The sequence below is a fragment of the Podarcis tiliguerta genome (genome assembly GCF_965153285.1).
Source record: "Podarcis tiliguerta genome assembly, chromosome: 8".
NCBI classification, from domain to species: domain Eukaryota; kingdom Metazoa; phylum Chordata; class Lepidosauria; order Squamata; family Lacertidae; genus Podarcis; species Podarcis tiliguerta.
Window position 1 is genome coordinate 84,701,263 of NC_139541.1, and position 17,902 is coordinate 84,719,164.

General features: G+C 49.6%; 1 protein-coding gene across 1 annotated transcript in view; it reads left to right on the forward strand.

Moving 5' to 3' along the window:
• The window catches only part of LOC310684296 (leucine-rich repeat and fibronectin type III domain-containing protein 1-like protein), a 62,021-nt gene that overhangs the window by 31,163 nt on the left and 12,956 nt on the right, over window positions 1-17,902 (forward strand). The window contains exons 2-3 of the mRNA XM_083455204.1: window positions 547-1,960; window positions 16,976-17,586. Coding sequence (XP_083311330.1) covers window positions 570-1,960; window positions 16,976-17,586 — 2,002 coding nt within the window. The 5' untranslated portion in view covers window positions 547-569. The remainder of the gene's footprint in view (window positions 1-546; window positions 1,961-16,975; window positions 17,587-17,902) is intronic.

Here is a 17,902-nt window from a genome sequence, read left to right on the forward strand (position 1 = left end):
TCGCTCAGCCTGGAAACTGAGGTTCAGCACCGAGGGCCTTCTGGCAGTTCCCTCACTGAGAGAAGTGAGGTTGTAGGGAACCAGTGTGGCGATCTATTGATGGTCTATTGATCCCTAACTCTAACTCCTCCCCTTGGGTTCCTATTGGTTAATCATTTTACACTTAGTTAACCCTATCCTTATGAACCCAGTATGATGCCACACACCTAGGAGGGCAAACGCCACAACCAAGCAGAGGGCCTTCTCGGTGGTGGTGCCCTCCCATCAGATATCAAGGAAATAAACAAAGAAGACATCTGAAGGCAGCCCTGTTTAGGGACGTTTTTAATGTCTGATGTTTTATTGTTTTTAATATTCTGTTGGGAGCCACCCAAAATGGCTGGGGAAACACAGCCAAATGGGCAGGGTAAAAATAATATTAAATTATTATTATTATTTATTTATGCGACCCAGCTGAGCTTCCTTCCTTCTAAAGTCCTGTGAGCTGCCATTGTTTCGACTCCTTCTAACTTCTCCCCTCTCCCCCCACCTCTGTTTTCTCCGTAGTTCCTCCCTCTGACGGCAGCACCATGGAGCGGCTCCTGCTCTGCGTCCTGGTGGTGCTCAGCGCCAGCTTGGCCCGTGCCCAGGTGTGCCCCAAGCGCTGCATGTGCCAGAACCTCTCCCCCTCCCTTGCCATCCTCTGCACCCGGACGGGCCTCCTCTTTGTGCCCACCGTCATCGACCGGCGGACGGTGGAGCTGCGCCTGACGGACAACTTCATCACCGTCGTCCGCCGCAAGGACTTCTCCAACATGACCAGCTTGGTCCACCTCACCCTCTCCCGCAACACCATCAGCCAGATCCTGCCCTACGCCTTCGCCGACCTCCGCAGCCTCCGCGCGCTGCACCTGGATAACAACCGCCTGCTGTTGATCGGCGCCGAGCAGCTGAAGGGGCTGCCCAACCTGCGCCACCTCATCCTCAGCAACAACCAACTCCAGGACATCTCTCCCGGAGCCTTCGACGACTTCGCCGGCACCCTAGAAGACCTAGACCTCTCCTACAACAACCTGGTGCAAGTCCCTTGGGACACCATCCGCCGGCTCAACAACGTCAACTCCCTCAACTTGGACCACAACTTGATCGACTACGTCCCCGAGGGGGTCTTCACGAACCTCCTCAAGCTGGCCCGCTTGGACATGACGTCCAACAAGCTCAAGAAGATCCCCCCGGACCCTCTTTTCCTACGCATCCCCGTCTACGCCAAATCCAAGGGGTCTCCTCTGTCCTCCCTGGTCCTCAGCTTCGGCGGCAACCCTCTGCACTGCAACTGCGAGCTGCTGTGGCTGCGCAGGCTGACCCGCGAGGACGACTTGGAGACCTGCGCCTCTCCGCCGGACCTGCTGGGGAAATACTTCTGGACCATCCCGGAGGAGGAGTTCATCTGCGAGCCGCCGGTCATCACCCGCTACACCGGCCGGCTGGTGGTGACGGAAGGCGAGGAGGCGGTTCTACGCTGCCGCGGCGTGGGTGACCCTGAACCCTCCATCCACTGGGTCTCGCCGGAAGGCAAAGTGGTGGCCAACACCTCCCGGACGACCTCCTACGAGAACGGCACGCTCGAGGTGCTCATAGCCACCGTCCAGGACACCGGGGCCTTCACCTGCATCGCCTCCAACGCCGCCGGGGAGGCCACCACGTCCATCGAGCTGGTGGTCAACCCTTTGCCGCACCTCGCCAACGGCACAGCCCCCAAACTCCCCGAGGCGGCAGGGCCCTCAGACATCTTGACGCCAGCTAAGGGCGCCCTCCCCGCCGGCGCCAACGAAACGGGGGCCTCTCAGGACAAGGGGGTGGCGGCCTCAGAGGTGTCGGCCTCCTCGGTGCTGATCCGCTGGTACCCCCAGTGGCACGTGCCCGGAATTCGGATGTACCAGATCCAATACAACAGCTCCTCGGACGACACCTTAGTCTACAGGTGAGCATTGGGGGTTCCCTAAAGTGGCAGTTCTTGTTGAGAGTCAGGGAAAATCTCTGGCAGTTAAATGAGGAGAGGCAGCATACAAGTGAGAGGATTTAGACATTAGGAGAGGATATATACAGTGGTGCCCCGCAAGACGAATGCCTCGCAAGACGGAAAACCCGCTAGACGAAAGGGTTTTCTGTTTTTTGATGCACTTCGCAGGACGAATTTCCCTATGGGCTTGCTTCGCAAGACGAAAATGTCTTGCGAGTCTTGAGGTTTTTTTCCGCTCCCCACCCCCTTTTTCTAAGCCGCTAAACCGCTAATAGCCTTTTAGCAGCTAATCCGCTAATCCCTTAAGCCTTTAATAGCCGCTAATAGCCGCTAAACCGCTAATAGCGCTAATCCGCTAATAGGGTTGCTTTGCAAGACGAAAAAACCGCTAGACGAAGAGACTCGCAGAACGAATTAATTTCGTCTTGCGAGGCACCACTGTGTGTATATATATATATATATTTGTGTGTGTATGCTTTTACCGAAAGATTTTCATTGATAACAAAGGTACCTATATAGCACCTCTGTTTTTCATTCATAGAGTCGCATTTGATGGGAGACGCTGTTCACATAGTAGAAATAAAAAATATATAAATAAATTGTCTAGTAGCACCTTAGAGACCGACCACCTGACTAAGGGACGCGGGTGGCGCTGTAGGTTAAACCACAGAGCCTAGGACTTGCCGATCAGAAGGTCGGCGGTTCGAATCGCCGCGAAAATTGCCTTGGCTTCTTTGCTCTTTGGGGCTGGGGTGCGGGGAACCCGGGCTTCCCCCGGCAGCCCCAGCAGCTCTGGGAGAAGCGGAATTTCCCCCTTGATTTCCCCCTCTAAAAACTAGGTGTGCCCTATGGTCCGGTGCGCCTTATGGAGCGAAAAATACGGTACATTTTTGGGCTGTGCCCTTTACACATCTTCCAGTCCCGAGATTGTGGGGTGGTACAAAGTTATTTTGGCACCTGTTTCCACCGCATCATTTCCCCCTTGCACAGGTGAAAGGTCTCAGAGACAAGGGTCACAGACCGGACACGGCAGACTACTGAGACCGCAAAAGGTTAGACAGAGGGCAAGATGTTCGGACAGCTGTGGCCTTATCTGTGAGGGGGAGTGTGCTCCACACCCCAAGGTCATGCGTGCAGACAGCTGAGGCTGCCCGCGGGCGGGAGTGTGCCCCGCAACCCAGCGATCATTCCTACACTGCGTCCTGTGGCAGTGAGTTCCGCGGTTTAACTCTGCGCTGCACAAACAGGTTGCTTCTTTTACCTGTCCCGAAACTTATTCGAGGCGACACTTTTTGCAGCATAGAGGAAAGCCCTTGCCCCTTCTTGCCATCAGCAGAAGGTCAGGTTTTTCTGCTTAGAGGCACAGAAGCCGTTGCTGGCGAAAAAACTGTCACGCAGTCAGAACCTGTGGGTGCCCCACGCTGGCTGAGTTTCCCCGAAACTCGGCTTTCCCCTTTCCGCCGCGAGCGATTTCACCTTGGCTCCGCCGACCGCGGCAGCCTGCGAATGAGAGCAGCGAGTACCCGTCATGCTTTGGGTGCCCAGCTCCTGCCTTTTGAAGCCGGCCTCAGATAAAGTTGCTGTTTTACCTTCTGAAATCCTCCCCTCTGGAGGCTGAAGGAGAATAATTCATAAGCTGCCGGAGCAGGGGAACCACGCTGCGATCAGTGGAAATCCGGTAGCGGGGGAGCTCCGGGGTCCTTTTCATCTCAAAGACATCTCCGTGTTTGTGATGGTTTATCCTTGCCGGAGGGGAAGGGCAGGTTGTGCGGTCAGCGAGCTGGATTTTCGGCTTCGGTCAGCACTGAAAGGATCCAGCAAATGCCAAGAACTGTGGACAGGGCCATGCTGTGGAACACTTCTGAATGGCAGTTTCTGGAAATAATAATAATAATAATAATAATAATAATAATAATAATAATAATATAATAATAATTTACTATTTGTACCCCGCCCATCTGGCTGGGTTTCCCCAGCCACTCTGGGCGGCTTCCAACAAAGATGAAAAATACACTAAAATGTCACATATTAAAAACTTCCCTGAACAGGGCTGCCTTCAGATGTCTTCTGAATGTCAGGTAGTTGTTTATCGCTTTGATATCTGATGGGAGGGCGTTCCACAGGGCGGGCGCCACTACCGAGAAGGCCCTCTGCCTGTTTCTCTGTAACGTGGCTTCTTGCAGGGAGGGAACTGCCAGAAGGCCCTTGGCGCTGGACCTCAGTGTCCGGGCAGAACGATGGAGGTGGAGACGCTCCTTCAGGTATACTGGGCCTTTGAGGCTGTTTAGGGCTTTAAAGGTCAGCACCAACACTTTGAATTGTGCTCGGAAACGTCCTGGGAGCCAATGTAGGTCTTTCAAGACCGGTGTTATGTGGTCTCGGAGGTCACTCCCAGTCACCAGTCTAGCTGCCACGTTCTGGATTAGTTGTAGTTTCCGGGTCACCTTCAAAGGTAGCCCCACGTAGAGCGCATTGCAGTAGTCCAAGTGGGAGAAACCCCGGGAGAGGAGAGTGTTCCTCGGGTCGTATCCTGCTTCCCTTTGGGGCATCAATTTGGCCCCTGTGAGAACAGCCAGTGGCCTGATACAGCAGCCAGGCTTTTTAAAATTTCCTTACGGAACCTGCAGTTCTAGAGGCAATCTATCTTGATCCCCGGGTTCTTTGGGGTATTTGGTCACTGAAATAATCATATAGAATTATAGAATCATAGAACTGCAGAGTTGGAAGTGTGGGATGTGAAACACAAGAGCAGTCAAGTACGGTACAACCTTCCTAGAGGGAACATGTTTACACATGGGGAGGAATGTTTGTCCAGCCAGCAGGTCAACTTCCTGTTTCCTTCTGGGCTGGGACAGACTTCCTCTGCATGTGACTAGAGGTGGGCATGGCCTCACCTGTGCAGGTAACAAAAGCATAGGAGTGGCCACCATCTCTCTCTCTATGACTATTTTCGTCGAAGAAGCAACATTTGCTTAGCCAAAGATGCTGTCTTGGCTTCCAGCCCAGAGAGGACAAAGGGACTGTCTCCTTATGAGATAGTTTCCAGGTGAACAGTGGTACCTTGGGATGCGAACGGGATCTGTTCCAGAGCCCCGTTCGCATCCTGAACAGAACGTAAGACGCAACTGCGCTTCCGCGCATGCGCGTGACGTCATTTTGACCGTCTGCAAATGCGTGAGCAGTGAAACCTGGAAGTAACGTGCTCTGTCGTCCCCTTCTCCTTGTGCCCTCCATCTTTCCCAACATCAGGGTCTTTTCCAGGGAGTCTTCTCTTCTCATGGGGTGGCCAAAGTCTTGGAGCCTCAGCTTCACAATCTGTCCTTCCAGTGAGCACTCAGGGCTGATTTCCTTCAGAATGGAGAGGTTGGATCTTCTTGCAGTCCATGGGACTCTCAAGAGTCTCCTCCAGCACCAGAATTCAAAAGCATCCATTCTTCGGCGATCAGCCTTCTTTATTGTCCGGCTCTCACTTCCATACATCACTACTGGGAAAACCAGAGCTTGAACTGTACGGACCATACAGGCTGTACCCATGTTCTTATGCTGGTGGCATATGCCAAGATTTGAGGGGCAAATGCAGCAATTCAGTTTCCGAAGGATCTCTGTCCCTTTAAAAACAACAACACGAAGCTTCTAGTCCCTAGGTTTGCAGAAGCAGGCTTTGAATCTCGGAAGCCCTGAGGAGGAGCTGTTTATGTAAGCTTCCTGGTTGGGGGTCAGGAGACTGCGATTCTCCTTCTCCTGGCGCTTCAGAGGCAGAATGAATTATGCAAACAAGCCGAGAAGAAAAGGAAGGATAATTCATGCAAAGGCAATCAGGGCCTTGATTTGCACGATTTTAATGCAGGTCACCGTATCAGGCTTCATCACGGTGCGTGATTTAGGCACGGAATTTGATCGCGGCTTCTGGAAAATTGCTGAACACACGCGCACAATCACACACAGGGCACCGGTGGCTCAGTGGCAGAGAATCAGTCTTGCAAGAAGGACGGTTCCAAGTTCAATTCCTGCTGGAATCTCCAGGTAACGATGGCAGAGGCTCCTTCCTGAAATCCTGGACATCTTCTGCCAGTCCGTGTTGGCAGTATTGGGCTTTGTGGACCAGTGTTCCTAGCCAACCAAGGTCCGTATAGTTCAAGCCGTGGCTTTCCCAGTAGTGATGTATGGAAGTGAGAGCCGGACCACAAAGAAGACTGGTCGCCGAAGAATGGATGCTTTTGAATTCTGGTGCTGGAGGAGACTCTTGAGAGTCCCATGGACTGCAAGAAGATCAGACCTCTCCATTCTGAAGGAAATCAGCCCTGAGTGCTCACTGGAAGGACAGGTCCTGAAGCTGAGGCTCCAAGACTTTGGCCACCTCATGAGAAGAGAAGACTCCCTGGAAAAGACCCTGATGTTGGGAAAGATGGAGGGCACAAGGAGAAGGGGACGACAGAGGACGAGATGGTGGGACAGTGTTCTCGAAGCTACCAGCATGAGTTTGACCAAACTGCGGGAGGCAGTGGAAGACAGGAGTGCCTGGTGTGCTCTGGTTCATGGGGTCACAAAGAGTTGGACACGACTAAACAACAACAACAAAGGTCCCAGAGCGGGTTATTGAAATGCAATGTTAGAATAATAGAATGGGAGGGACCTCTAGGGTCATCTAGTCCAACCCCCTGCAATGCAAGAATCTTAACACATGGTCTCCCATCCAATGTGAAACCAGAGTGGACCCTGTTTAGCTTTGCAAATCTGCTAGCATTAGGACCATAAGGAACAATTTAACTTACATAAGAACATGATATAAGTAGATAGATGGGCATCCTGGTCCCACAGCAGCCAACTGGACAGAGATACCTTTGAGCAGAACATGAGCACAAGAACCTGCAGCCATTGAAATATCTCACCTTTTTCTCCAAGGAGCTCAAGGTAGCAGGCATGGGTCTCCTCATTTAGGAGTGCCTGGCGTGCTCTGCTCCAGGGGGTCACGAAGAGTTGGACACAAGTAAAGGACTAAACAACAACAACAAGTTCTGATTCAGCATGAAGGATCTCCCTAGCTTCCTGCGTTGACACTCCCAAAGGCGCTTTCCTCCTAGCCACGTTGTGGAGCCCGCTCCCCTTACTTCTGACGGTCTTCAAGGTGACTTAGAGAGACGGCTGGGGGAAAAACAATAGGACGCTAAACATTAGAAGAGGAATAAGCATAAATAAAACAGATGCCCCGCAAAAAAAGCCAGATTTCAGCAGCCGAGAGAGAGAAGAGCGTATCAGAGACAAGCAGCTGCTGCGATCGGTCCTGATAATAGGCCGGCTCTTAAATAAACTAATTGGAACAGGGTCTCCTTGCTCCTTCCGAGAGAAGGCGGCATTGATCGGGGCAGGCAGGGAGCACACGGCGGAGGCTTATTAAATTATGATGGCAGCTCTGCAGGAACAGAGAAAATGTATAGTGGGAGCTTAAGATAAGATAAGAAGATAAGAAAAGCCGGTTGGATCCATCTGGATCCATATGGTCCAGTGGCCTAATACATCTAAGAATCTGGGAATGTTGATAGACTGACTCTGCACGTGGAGGTTCCATAAGAAGAGCCTGGGTACTTGATTGAGTCAATGGCCCATCTAGTGGGAAGCCCTTATACAGTGGTACCCCGCAAGACGAATGCCTCGGAAGACGAAAAACCCACTAGACGAAAGGGGTTTTCGTTTTCTGAGGTGCTTCGCAAGACGGATTTTCCTAAGGGCTTGCTTCGCTAGACGAAACAGCCCTGCCTCTCCTGTCATGGCGACGGTCACTGCACGCACGCACGCTCGCTTCCCCGCTCCTCCGGCTCCCTCCCACCTTCCTGCTGACGGCTCCTCCGGCTCCCTCCCACCTTCCGGCCAACCTTCCGACCTTCCGGCTGCCTCGCGCATTGCCCACCGCCCTCGCGCACTCCCCTCAGGAGCCGTTGCCGCCAGCAGCCAGCGCTGCAGCCAGAGTCACGCTCCTGAGCCCCGCCGCCCTCTAGCAGCCGCGTCGCGCGGTGTCCACAAGGCGCGGGTGAGTCCAAGGACCGGCTGCGGCAGCTGCCTTGCTTCTCCCCACCCATCCCCGCCGTGGTGCTTCGCAAGACGAAAAAACTCGCTCTACAAAAAAACTCGCGGAACGAATTAATTTCGTCTTGCGAGGCACCACTGTACCAGATTTGAGCACAAGAGCCCTCTGTGGGAATGTTCAGGGATTCAGGAGAGGATATATTGTTTGATTATAGCCTTTCCCACTTGTGTTAACAAGTTCACAATTTAGCAGAGTAACATTCCCCTTTTTAAACTCACAGCGGATGTGAATCCATCCATCATGTGAATCTAACAAATCCATCAACTAGCTTCCTGCAATATACGGGGGAATGTACTCTGCCACCAGCTAGCGTGAGTGAGGAAGGATAATATTCAATCAATAGATCCTCTCCTACTATCCGCAAGTTTCCCACAGTATGGGGCAGCTGCATATTCCTGCATTGCAGAGGGTTGGACTAGATGATCCTCAGGATCCCTTCCTGTGGGAATGTTCAGGGATGCAGGAGAGGATATATTGTCTGATTATAGCCTTTCCAACTTGTGTAAACAAGTTCACAATTTAGCAGAGTAACATCCCCCTTTTTAAACTCATGGCGGATGCGTTTGCTCAGGCTCGCTAAAGCCTCTATAATAATTGTTCTGGTATTTCCCCCTTATTCCCTCATAAAAGATAAGACATGACACAGTCTTCTATAAAAGTATAAAAAGAGATTACTCACATTCTGTTCACAATCAGATCCCAAAAGGCAATCTTTGCTTAGAAAAGTAACATACACCTGGAAACTATCTCATAAGGAGACAGTCCCTTTGTCCTCTCTGAGCTGGATGAGAGCATCTTTGGCTAAGCAGATGTTGCTTCTCCGTTGCATGTAGTCAAAGAGAGAGGGATGGCTGCCCTGCCCTGTGCTTTTGTCGTTACCTGCACAGGTGAGGCCACGCCCACCTCTAGTCACATGCAGAGGAAGTCTGTCCCAGCCCAGAAGGAAACAGGAAGTTGACCTGCTGGCTGGACAAACATTCCTCCCCATGTGTCAACATGTTCACTCTAGGATTGTTGTACTTGACTGCTCTTGTGTTTCACATCCCACACTCTCCTCTTCGGTTTCCAGCAACTCGTGTTCAGAAGCAGAGCTGCCTCCTCTATGAACATGTCTAATTCACTTCTAAAGCTATCAAGGTCAGTGGCCATCACTGCCTCAAGTGGCAGTGAGTTCCATAGTTCGTCCTCCGTGAAGAATTCCTTTGTGCTACCTGTCCTGAATATTTCAGCCTTCAGCTTCATTGCACCTCCTCTATTGGAGAGAGGGAGAAAAACGCCACTCTTTCTCTGCTCCAGCCATGATTTAATAAACTTCCATCTTCTCGCCCCTTTCTCCTTTTATCTAAACTGAAAAGTCCCAAATACTACAACTCTTCTTCAGAGAGGAATCGCTCCATCCCCTCTGTCATTTCTGAAACTTTCCCAACTGTAGAATATCCTTTCTGAGGGGAGGCGACCAGAATTATGAGCAAAGTTCTCCAAATGCAGTCGCACCGGATATTTGAATAATAATAATAATAATAATAATAATAATAATAATAATAATAATAATAATTTATTTATACCCTGCCCTTCCCGGTTCAAAAACCAGGCTCAGGGCGGCTAACAACAAATGTATTGTAAAAGCAGCATAAAATACAGTATAAAAACATGAATAACAATAAAATTCAAAGTTCAGAAATCAATTTAGGGGGAATCCATCTAATAAGCATTAGATAATCACCAGGGCTAGCTGGCTGAATTAGTCATTATGTTATTGGCAGTTTTATTTTCAGACCCTTTTCTAATGATCCCCAGCATGGAATCATTTCAGGTAGCTTTCCCCGAACTTCAGATAGCGGCGTCGGGATTATCGGTCCCTCGTCACCCTTAAAACCCGAAACTGGTTGCTTCTGAAGTGTGGTGAGGACGAAAACAACTTCTCCCCAGAGCGTCCCACCCCCTCTGTCTGTGTGAGTCACCTGTCTGGATGTGCCTCCTGACAGGAAGAGTGACTCAGTCAGAGACCCAACAGGTGGCTCATTCCGTCTCCTTTGAGAGCGATGGAGCGATTCCGTGACGCCGACAACTCAGTCGTTTCTCAGCTGGAGATATGCCTGGAATGGAAAAAAAAAGAGCCCCTTTTCTCCCTCTCTCGTCACACCAGAACTCCTGGATTTTACGGTGCAAGATTCAGGTCAGAGAAAAGGAAGGTTAACATTTAGTTAACCTGCGGAACTCTCTGCCACAGGAGGCAGGGATGGCCAGCAAATATGGATGGCTATAAAGAGAGCTGGGCAAATTCATGGAGGCAGAGGTGCCGGGTTGTCCCCAAGATTGGGGGGGGCAGCGCATGTTAAACGGATCAGGACCGCGATACCTCAAGGACCGCCTCTTTACATATGAACCTACCCGGACCCTGAAATCATCTTCCTTTTTTTTCCCTTCCAAAATTTTTATTAACTTTCCAAATTTATAGCAAACATATCAACAAATATAAAAAGAAAACATCAAAAAACAAGCAAACAAACATAGATCCTGACTGTAATAATTCCTCTTTTGTTAACATTGTTAGGTGACTTCCTCAAATCCCCCGGCTGAGTTTCCATATATATCATTGTAGCAGTTTTCCAAAACTACGGTATTTTCACATAAAATTTACTTAGTCAATTAACATCTTTCTTTCTTTTCATTTTAACTTTGAACATATTATTCTATAACATGCCATATTTAAATCCTAGGCCAATCTGATACTTGCAAGCAATTCTATTTAGATTATCTTAGCATATTTAGATAAATAGTCTTTAAATTTCTTCCATTCCTCCTGGTTCTCTACCTCCTTCTAGTCGCGGACTCTTCTGGTCAGGTCAGCTAGCTCCCAAAAGTCCATCATCTTCATCTGCCATTCCTCCACTGTTGGTACGTCTTGTAATTTCCAATTTTTGGCCAACAAAATTCTAGCTGCAGTTGTGGCATACAAAAACATTCTAACATCTTTCTTGGGCAATTCCAAACCTGTTATTCCAAGTAGAAAGGCTTCTGGTTTCTTGTTAAATGTATATTTCAACATTTTTTCCAATTCATTATAAATCTTTTCCCAGAAGTCTTTCACCTTGAGACAGGTCCACCTTCTTTTTCTTTGCATTTCCAACATAGATTATCACTCTTATGGTAGATCTTTGCTAGTTTTACAGGGGTTAAGTACCATCTATACATCATTTTCATAACATTTTCCTTTAACACCATCCATGCAGTGAACTTGACCCGTCCTGGCATCCTGATACCTGAGTGCCAGACAGGTAGCCATTCCAGAAATAACAAACCCAGATGAAGACCAAAGGGTGTGATTAACTTGGCTGGGAAACAGGGAAATGTAAAGATCTCTTTTGTTACACTTGTTTGGTTTTTGGTGGAGGGCAAGGGGAACCATGGGGCAGGGTCCAGGATGCTCAGATTCCTGCCACCAGACCTCCCCTTTCATGATGTAACCATGATGTATGAGTGATGTAGTTTGGGGGGGGGGTGTAACATGGGGATTAGGTAAAGGTAAAGGGACCCCTGACCATTAGGTCCAGTCGTGGCCGACTCTGGGGTTGCGGCACTCATCTTGCTTTACTGGCCGAGGGAACCGGCGTACAGCTTCTGGGTCATGTGGCCAGCAGGACTAAGCCGCTTCTGGCGAACCAGAGCAGCGCACGGAAACGCCGTTTACCTTCTCGCCAGAGTGGTACCTATTTATCTACTTGCACTTTGACGTGCTTTCGAACTGCTAGGTTGGCAGGAGCAGGGACCGAGCCACGGGAGCTCACTCAGTCGCGGGGATTCGAACCGCCAACCTTCTGAGCGGCAAGTCCTAGGCTCTGTGGTTTAACCCATAGCAGCGCCACCCAGCTAATAAAAGTTTGGGTTCCCTTTTGTTCGGGGCTTCCATCTTGTTCCACCTTATGGCAGGTGGGAGTCCTGTCGCGATAGTCTTCAATCAAGACCAAGCCTACTGGCTGCTGTTTTGCTCTGGTATTCCTGGCTGGGGTCCTTGTTTTTTGTCCAAGGGAGCCCTCAGATTTCTCCATTAACAGTTGAGAGGAACAGGGGAAACGACCTTAGAGCATGCCCCTCTGTTGTTCCAGTAGCGACTGCAAGGACTGAGAGTGATTGCCTAGGATTTCAGACCAGGAGCTAGAGGCTGCCAGTGGGGACTGGACCCGGGGCGTTCTAGATGCAGGACAGGTGCGCTCTCCCGCCCGCCCATCAAACGGGGTGCCTTTGCCCAGACTTTCGTGGAATATTCCACCTCGCCTCCCTGCACTGTCCTCCTCTTCTGTTTTTCCTCCTTCCTTCATGCATCCTCCCTCGAAGCTGCTGAGTTGCTCTTCTTATTTGCAAAGAGGCAGAGAGGCTGTCAGAAACTGTCCCCTGGGTAGCCATGCCTCCCCTTCCCCCCTTCTCCCTGCGCCCTGGCAGATGGCCCAGAACTAGCCTGTCTGCCTCGCTGGCCGGAAAGAAACGGCTAATGTTAAGTGACCTACTTACGATGCGGAACGCAGCCATGTTGCCTGCGCGCCTCTCCAAATCCCGGTTGCAGGCGTGGGAACGCAGAACTCCAGAGGCTGTCTTGATGCGAGGCGGTGGGGAGGGAGGCAGGCCAGGAATGGGGGAGACCCGGTCGCCCGGCCTCAGAAAAGGGCATTGCGGAGTTGGAAAATGTCCAGGGAGAAGTCATCCCCCTCCTCTCTTGTGATGCTGAAGCAATGAATGTAAGCTGGTACCCTCTTGGTGTCAATAAGGATCAGGCAGACTCAGCAAATGGAGAATTAGAAGGTGAAGTTTATTGCCAGGCAATAAGGACCCAGTTTGGAATCTCTTCCAAAAGGAACTGGGAACCCAACTGACAGAAATCCAGAGGTCTTTATACCTGAACAGATCACAGCAAATCATTGATCATGAGGCAGTCACGATATCGCCAGCGAAATTAGCCAATTAGCAAGCTCCTTGCCATGCTTCCAGCTCCTGGTCAAGCACAGAGTTCTAGTTCTGCTTTCCGTTGCTTGCAGTGACGCTCTGTCTAACCTCTCCCCTAGTTATGACAGGACAGGGAGTTTGGAGATTTTGTGGTTTTGCTCTTCCTGTTCTGTGGATTAATTTAGCCTGTATCTGAGGGGATTTTGTACCAGAATCTCTGATTCACGTCTCCCCCTTGTCCAGGGTACACGGATGTTTGTAGGGGAAAGGTCGGCTCCTAATTTTGCTGTTTCAAGCAGTATGCAGTTAGCTAAGGCACAGCTTCCCTTTGATTCAAAATGGATTATAAAATACTGTAAGCCCTGATTATGTGTGAGCATATAGGAATATATTGATAACTGATAACTGATTATATGGATAGCATAGGGGTAGCCCTTCTTCCTTGCCTCAATGCGAGACACCAACGTGGGCATCCAGGCAGGAGAGTGAAAGGGAACTCTCCCTTTGAGCAGGGTACAATGGATTTGTGGATCTCTCTGCCACAAGATGGGACACGGGTGGCACTGTGGGTTAAACCACAGAGCCTAGGGCTTGCCGATCAGAAGGTCGGCGGTTCGAATCCCCGCGACGGGGTGAGCTCCCGTTGCTCAGTCCCAGCTCCTGCCAACCTAGCAGTTTGAAAGCATGTCAAAGTGCAAGTAGATAAATAGGTACCGCTCCAGCGGGAAGGTAAACGGCGTTTCCGTGCGCTGCTCTGGTTCACCAGAAGTGGCTTAGTCATGCTGGCCACATGACCTGGAAGCTGTACGCCGGCTCCCTCGGCCAGTAAAGCGAGATGAACGTCGCAACCCCAGAGTCGGTCATGACTGGACCTAATGGTCAGGGGTCCCTTTACCTTTACCTAATCCCCATGTTACACCCCCCCCCCAAACTACATCACTAATACATCATGGTTACATCATGAAAGGGGAGGTCTGGTGGCAGTAATCTGAGCAGCCTGGACCCTGCCTCATGGTTCAACCCCAGAGTCGGCCACGACTGGACCTAATGGTCAGGGGTTCCTTTACCTTTACCTGCCACAAGATGCATGAGGCTTATAATAATAATATTATAATAATAAATTTTATTTATACCCTGCCCTCCCCAGCCAAGACAGGGCTCAGGGTGGCTAACACCCGATACAAAAACAAACTGATTGAAATACAACTTGAAAAACAAGATTAAAATACAACTTGAAAACATTAAAACTTAGAGAGATGTCGATGGCTCTAGCTTGTCTCACCCCCTGGTACAGGTTCATGAAAGGGGGACTAAATTGATCGAGGGTTATGGAGAGGCTCTATGAGGAGGAAAGATTGTAGCACCTGGGACTTCTGTAGCTAAGAGAAAAAGCGTCTTCTTCTTCTGCGATTCCTTGTAGCTGAGCAAGATTGTCTTCCATATACACGATTTTTCAAGTGAGTCCGTAAGTGACTGTGGAGGCCGATTCTGGATCCACACGTCCTTCCACAGTGGAGACATTGGTTTCCCGGCGGGAGTTGATCCCGGTGAGGGTTTGCCAAGCGTGCCTTCCTCTTAGGGCAGGCACGGCCAAACTTGGCCCTCCAAATATATAACAATATCCTGAGATTTCTCTGAATCTCAAGACTTTCCCCCACCCTACCCCTGGAGTCCCATTTTAAACATTTTAAACCACATCTTTTTCCAAACTCTTAACTTTTATATCAATCCATATTATCCATGGTAATTGTTACACTGCAAGTGAAATCGAAATCCGGCCAATGTTTCCATCTGCTTACAGTGGTCTCTTAGATAAGTTATCAATATTTCCCGTTCTTTTGTAAAGTTTTTGTCCTCTTGGTTCCTGAGTTTTCCAGTCAGCCGCTCTTGAACTCTCTCGGCAATCTATCTTTTGCTCCAATTCAGCGTTAAAAAGCAGGTTTTCCTGGGCAAAGTGATGGTGTAATAATAATAATGATAATAATAATAATAATAATAATAATTGTTACAAGATAAGAAAGGTTATTTTTGTATGCAGCAGCCGCAGCTAGACTTGTACATGCAAATAATTGGAACGGAAACACCATACCCACAAAAGAGGACTGGATTTGTAAATTATCTGAATTTATTGATATGGCGAGACTAACAGCAACCATAAGGTACCAGACTAATCCATTCTGAGGGCAGAATGTAAATGCTATGAAGGGCACATGACTAAACACTGGTCTAAGGACAACATGTTGGTATGTATGGATTAAGCTTGTAAAGGAAAATAAGAAAAATGTAACTATATTAAGAACATTAAGATATATAAGATGCAATGTACACTAAGAATTCTAAGTTTAAGAGACGACGAGCTGTGGGAGAGGAAATTCACAGGAGTGCATTATTTTCTTTTTTCCTCATTTGTGTTTAAGTATGTGAGATTGTCAAATGTCTGTTTGTTTGTGTATTTTTGAAAATAAAAATTTTAATAATAATAATAATACAGTGGTACCTCTTGCTTGTGAATAGGATCCATTCCGGAGGCCCGTTCGCAACATGAAAAGAGTGTAAGCTGAAGTGCCGTATCTGCGCAGGTGCGCGGTGTGATTTGGCGCTTGTGCGCATGCGAGAGTGGTGAAACCCGGAAGTAACCCTTTCTGGAACTTCCGGGTCACCACGGGACGTAACTTGAAAGAACGTAACATGAACCAAATGTAACATGAGGTATGACTGTAATAATAATAAAAACCAGGAAAGTGTGGACCTGTGCCTAGACAGCATGGGGCAAAAGGTACCGTATTTTTCACTCCATAAGACACACTTTTTTCTTCCCCAAAAAGTAAGGGGAAATGTCTGTGCATCTTATGGAGCGAATGCGTGGTCCCTGGAGCCGAATTGCCCAGGGGCAAAAAGCAGATAGTGCTATTTTTTATTTATTTTTTTAGAAAGAGGGAAGGGGGTGTTGAAACAAAGCCACTGAGCAGCTGATCAGCAAGCGATCAGGAGGGAGATAAGGGACTCTAGCGATAAAGGAGGCTGCCTGGGAACGGGGAGGTAAAAGCACATGGATCCTCAGGATTTTTGCATTGGGTCACCCCAAATTCACCATCAGACCACATAGCATGTCCAGGGCTACAGCCTGCACCAAAAAAACACACATCCACTGTTGCCTGGGGCCGCAATGGTGCAAAAACGTGATTATAAAGCACGGATCCACATGGATCCTGAGGATTTTTGCACTGGGCTACCCCGAACTCTCCATCAAATCACATATAGAATCATAGAGTTGGAAGAGACCACAAGGGCCATCGAGTCCAACCCCCTGCCAAGCAGGAAACACCATCAGAGCACTCCTGACATATGGTTGTCAAGCCTCTGCTTAAAGACCCCCAAAGGAGACTCCACCACACTCCTTGGCAGCAAATTCCACTGTCGAACAGCTCTTACTGTCAGGAAGTTCTTCCTAATGTTGAGGTGGAATCTTCTTTCTTGTAGTTTGGATCCATTGCTCCGTGTCCGCTTCTCTGGAGCAGCAGAAAACAACCTTTCTCCCTCCTCCATGTGACATCCCTTCATATATTTGAACATGGCTATCATATCACCCCTTAACCTCCTCTTCTCCAGGCTAAACATGCCCAGCTCCCTTAGCTGTTCCTCATAAGGCATCCTTTCCAGGCCTTTGACCATTTTGGTTGCCCTCCTCTGGACATGTTCCAGTTTGTCAGTGTCCTTCTTGAACTGTGGTGCCCAGAACTGGACACAGTACTCCAGGTCAGGTCTGACCAGAGCAGAATACAGTCTGTGGCCCCAGCATGAACCACAAAATTCATACAACCACTGTCTTGTTCAGAATATTTTTTTTCTTGTTTTCCTCCTCTAAAAACTAGGTGTGACTTATGGAGCGAAAAAATATGGTAAGTTTGGGTGAGCCCTGTTAACTCTCTCTTTCTCTCTCTCTCTCCCCATCTCAGAATGATCCCTTCGTCCAGCAAAGCCTTCCTGGTGAAGGACCTGGCTTCTGGGCGGGACTACAACTTGTGCGTTCTGGCGGTCTACAACGACGGGGTGACGTCTCTGACGGCCACCCGCAGCCTGGGCTGTGTGCAGTTCAGCACCCCACAGGACGCCCCCCAGTGCCACTCGCTTCACACCCAGTTCCTGGGGGGCACCATGATCATCATCATCGGGGGCATCATCGTGGCCTCCGTCCTGGTCTTCATCATCATCCTCATGATCCGGTACAAAGTCTACAGCGGGCAAGAGGAGCACAAGAAAGCCAAAGTCAGCAACGTCTACTCGCAGACCAACGGGAACCAGCCCCACGGAGCCGGGCTGCCCTGCTCGGCCTCCAGACCCGAGGGGTGGGGGGTCGCGGACGGCTCGGGGGCCGCCCGGGTGAGGAGGGACTGCAGTGTGGTGGCCTTGGGCAAGGACAGCGAGAAAGGCCCCAGGAGCCACCCCTCGGAGACGGGGGCTGAGGAGGCGCCGTCTCCCCGGAGAAGGAGGTGGTCACGGACTAATGTGGACCTCCATAGCAACCCCTCTGGGCCTGGGGGAGAGGTGTCCAGAGCAGAAGAGCAAGGTAAGCGAGTCGGGACTGTTCAGGGTGGCAGGAGAGAATATGTTGTTTATTAATATCCTTCCTAACTTGCTCTAGCAAGTTCCTTTACTTAGCAGAGTTTACATTCCCCTTTTTACACGCACAGCAGATAGCTGGTGGCAGGCTCGTGTGAGCCTCTCACTATTATACAATCCAGTCTGTCTCAGATTGAATTGTACGTTCCTGGCAAGTTCCCTCAAATCCCTCTTAAAAGAATAAAGACACCACAGTCTTATTCATTAGCAGAGTTTACATTCCCCTTTTTACAAGCACAGCAGATAGCTGGTTGCAGGCTCGT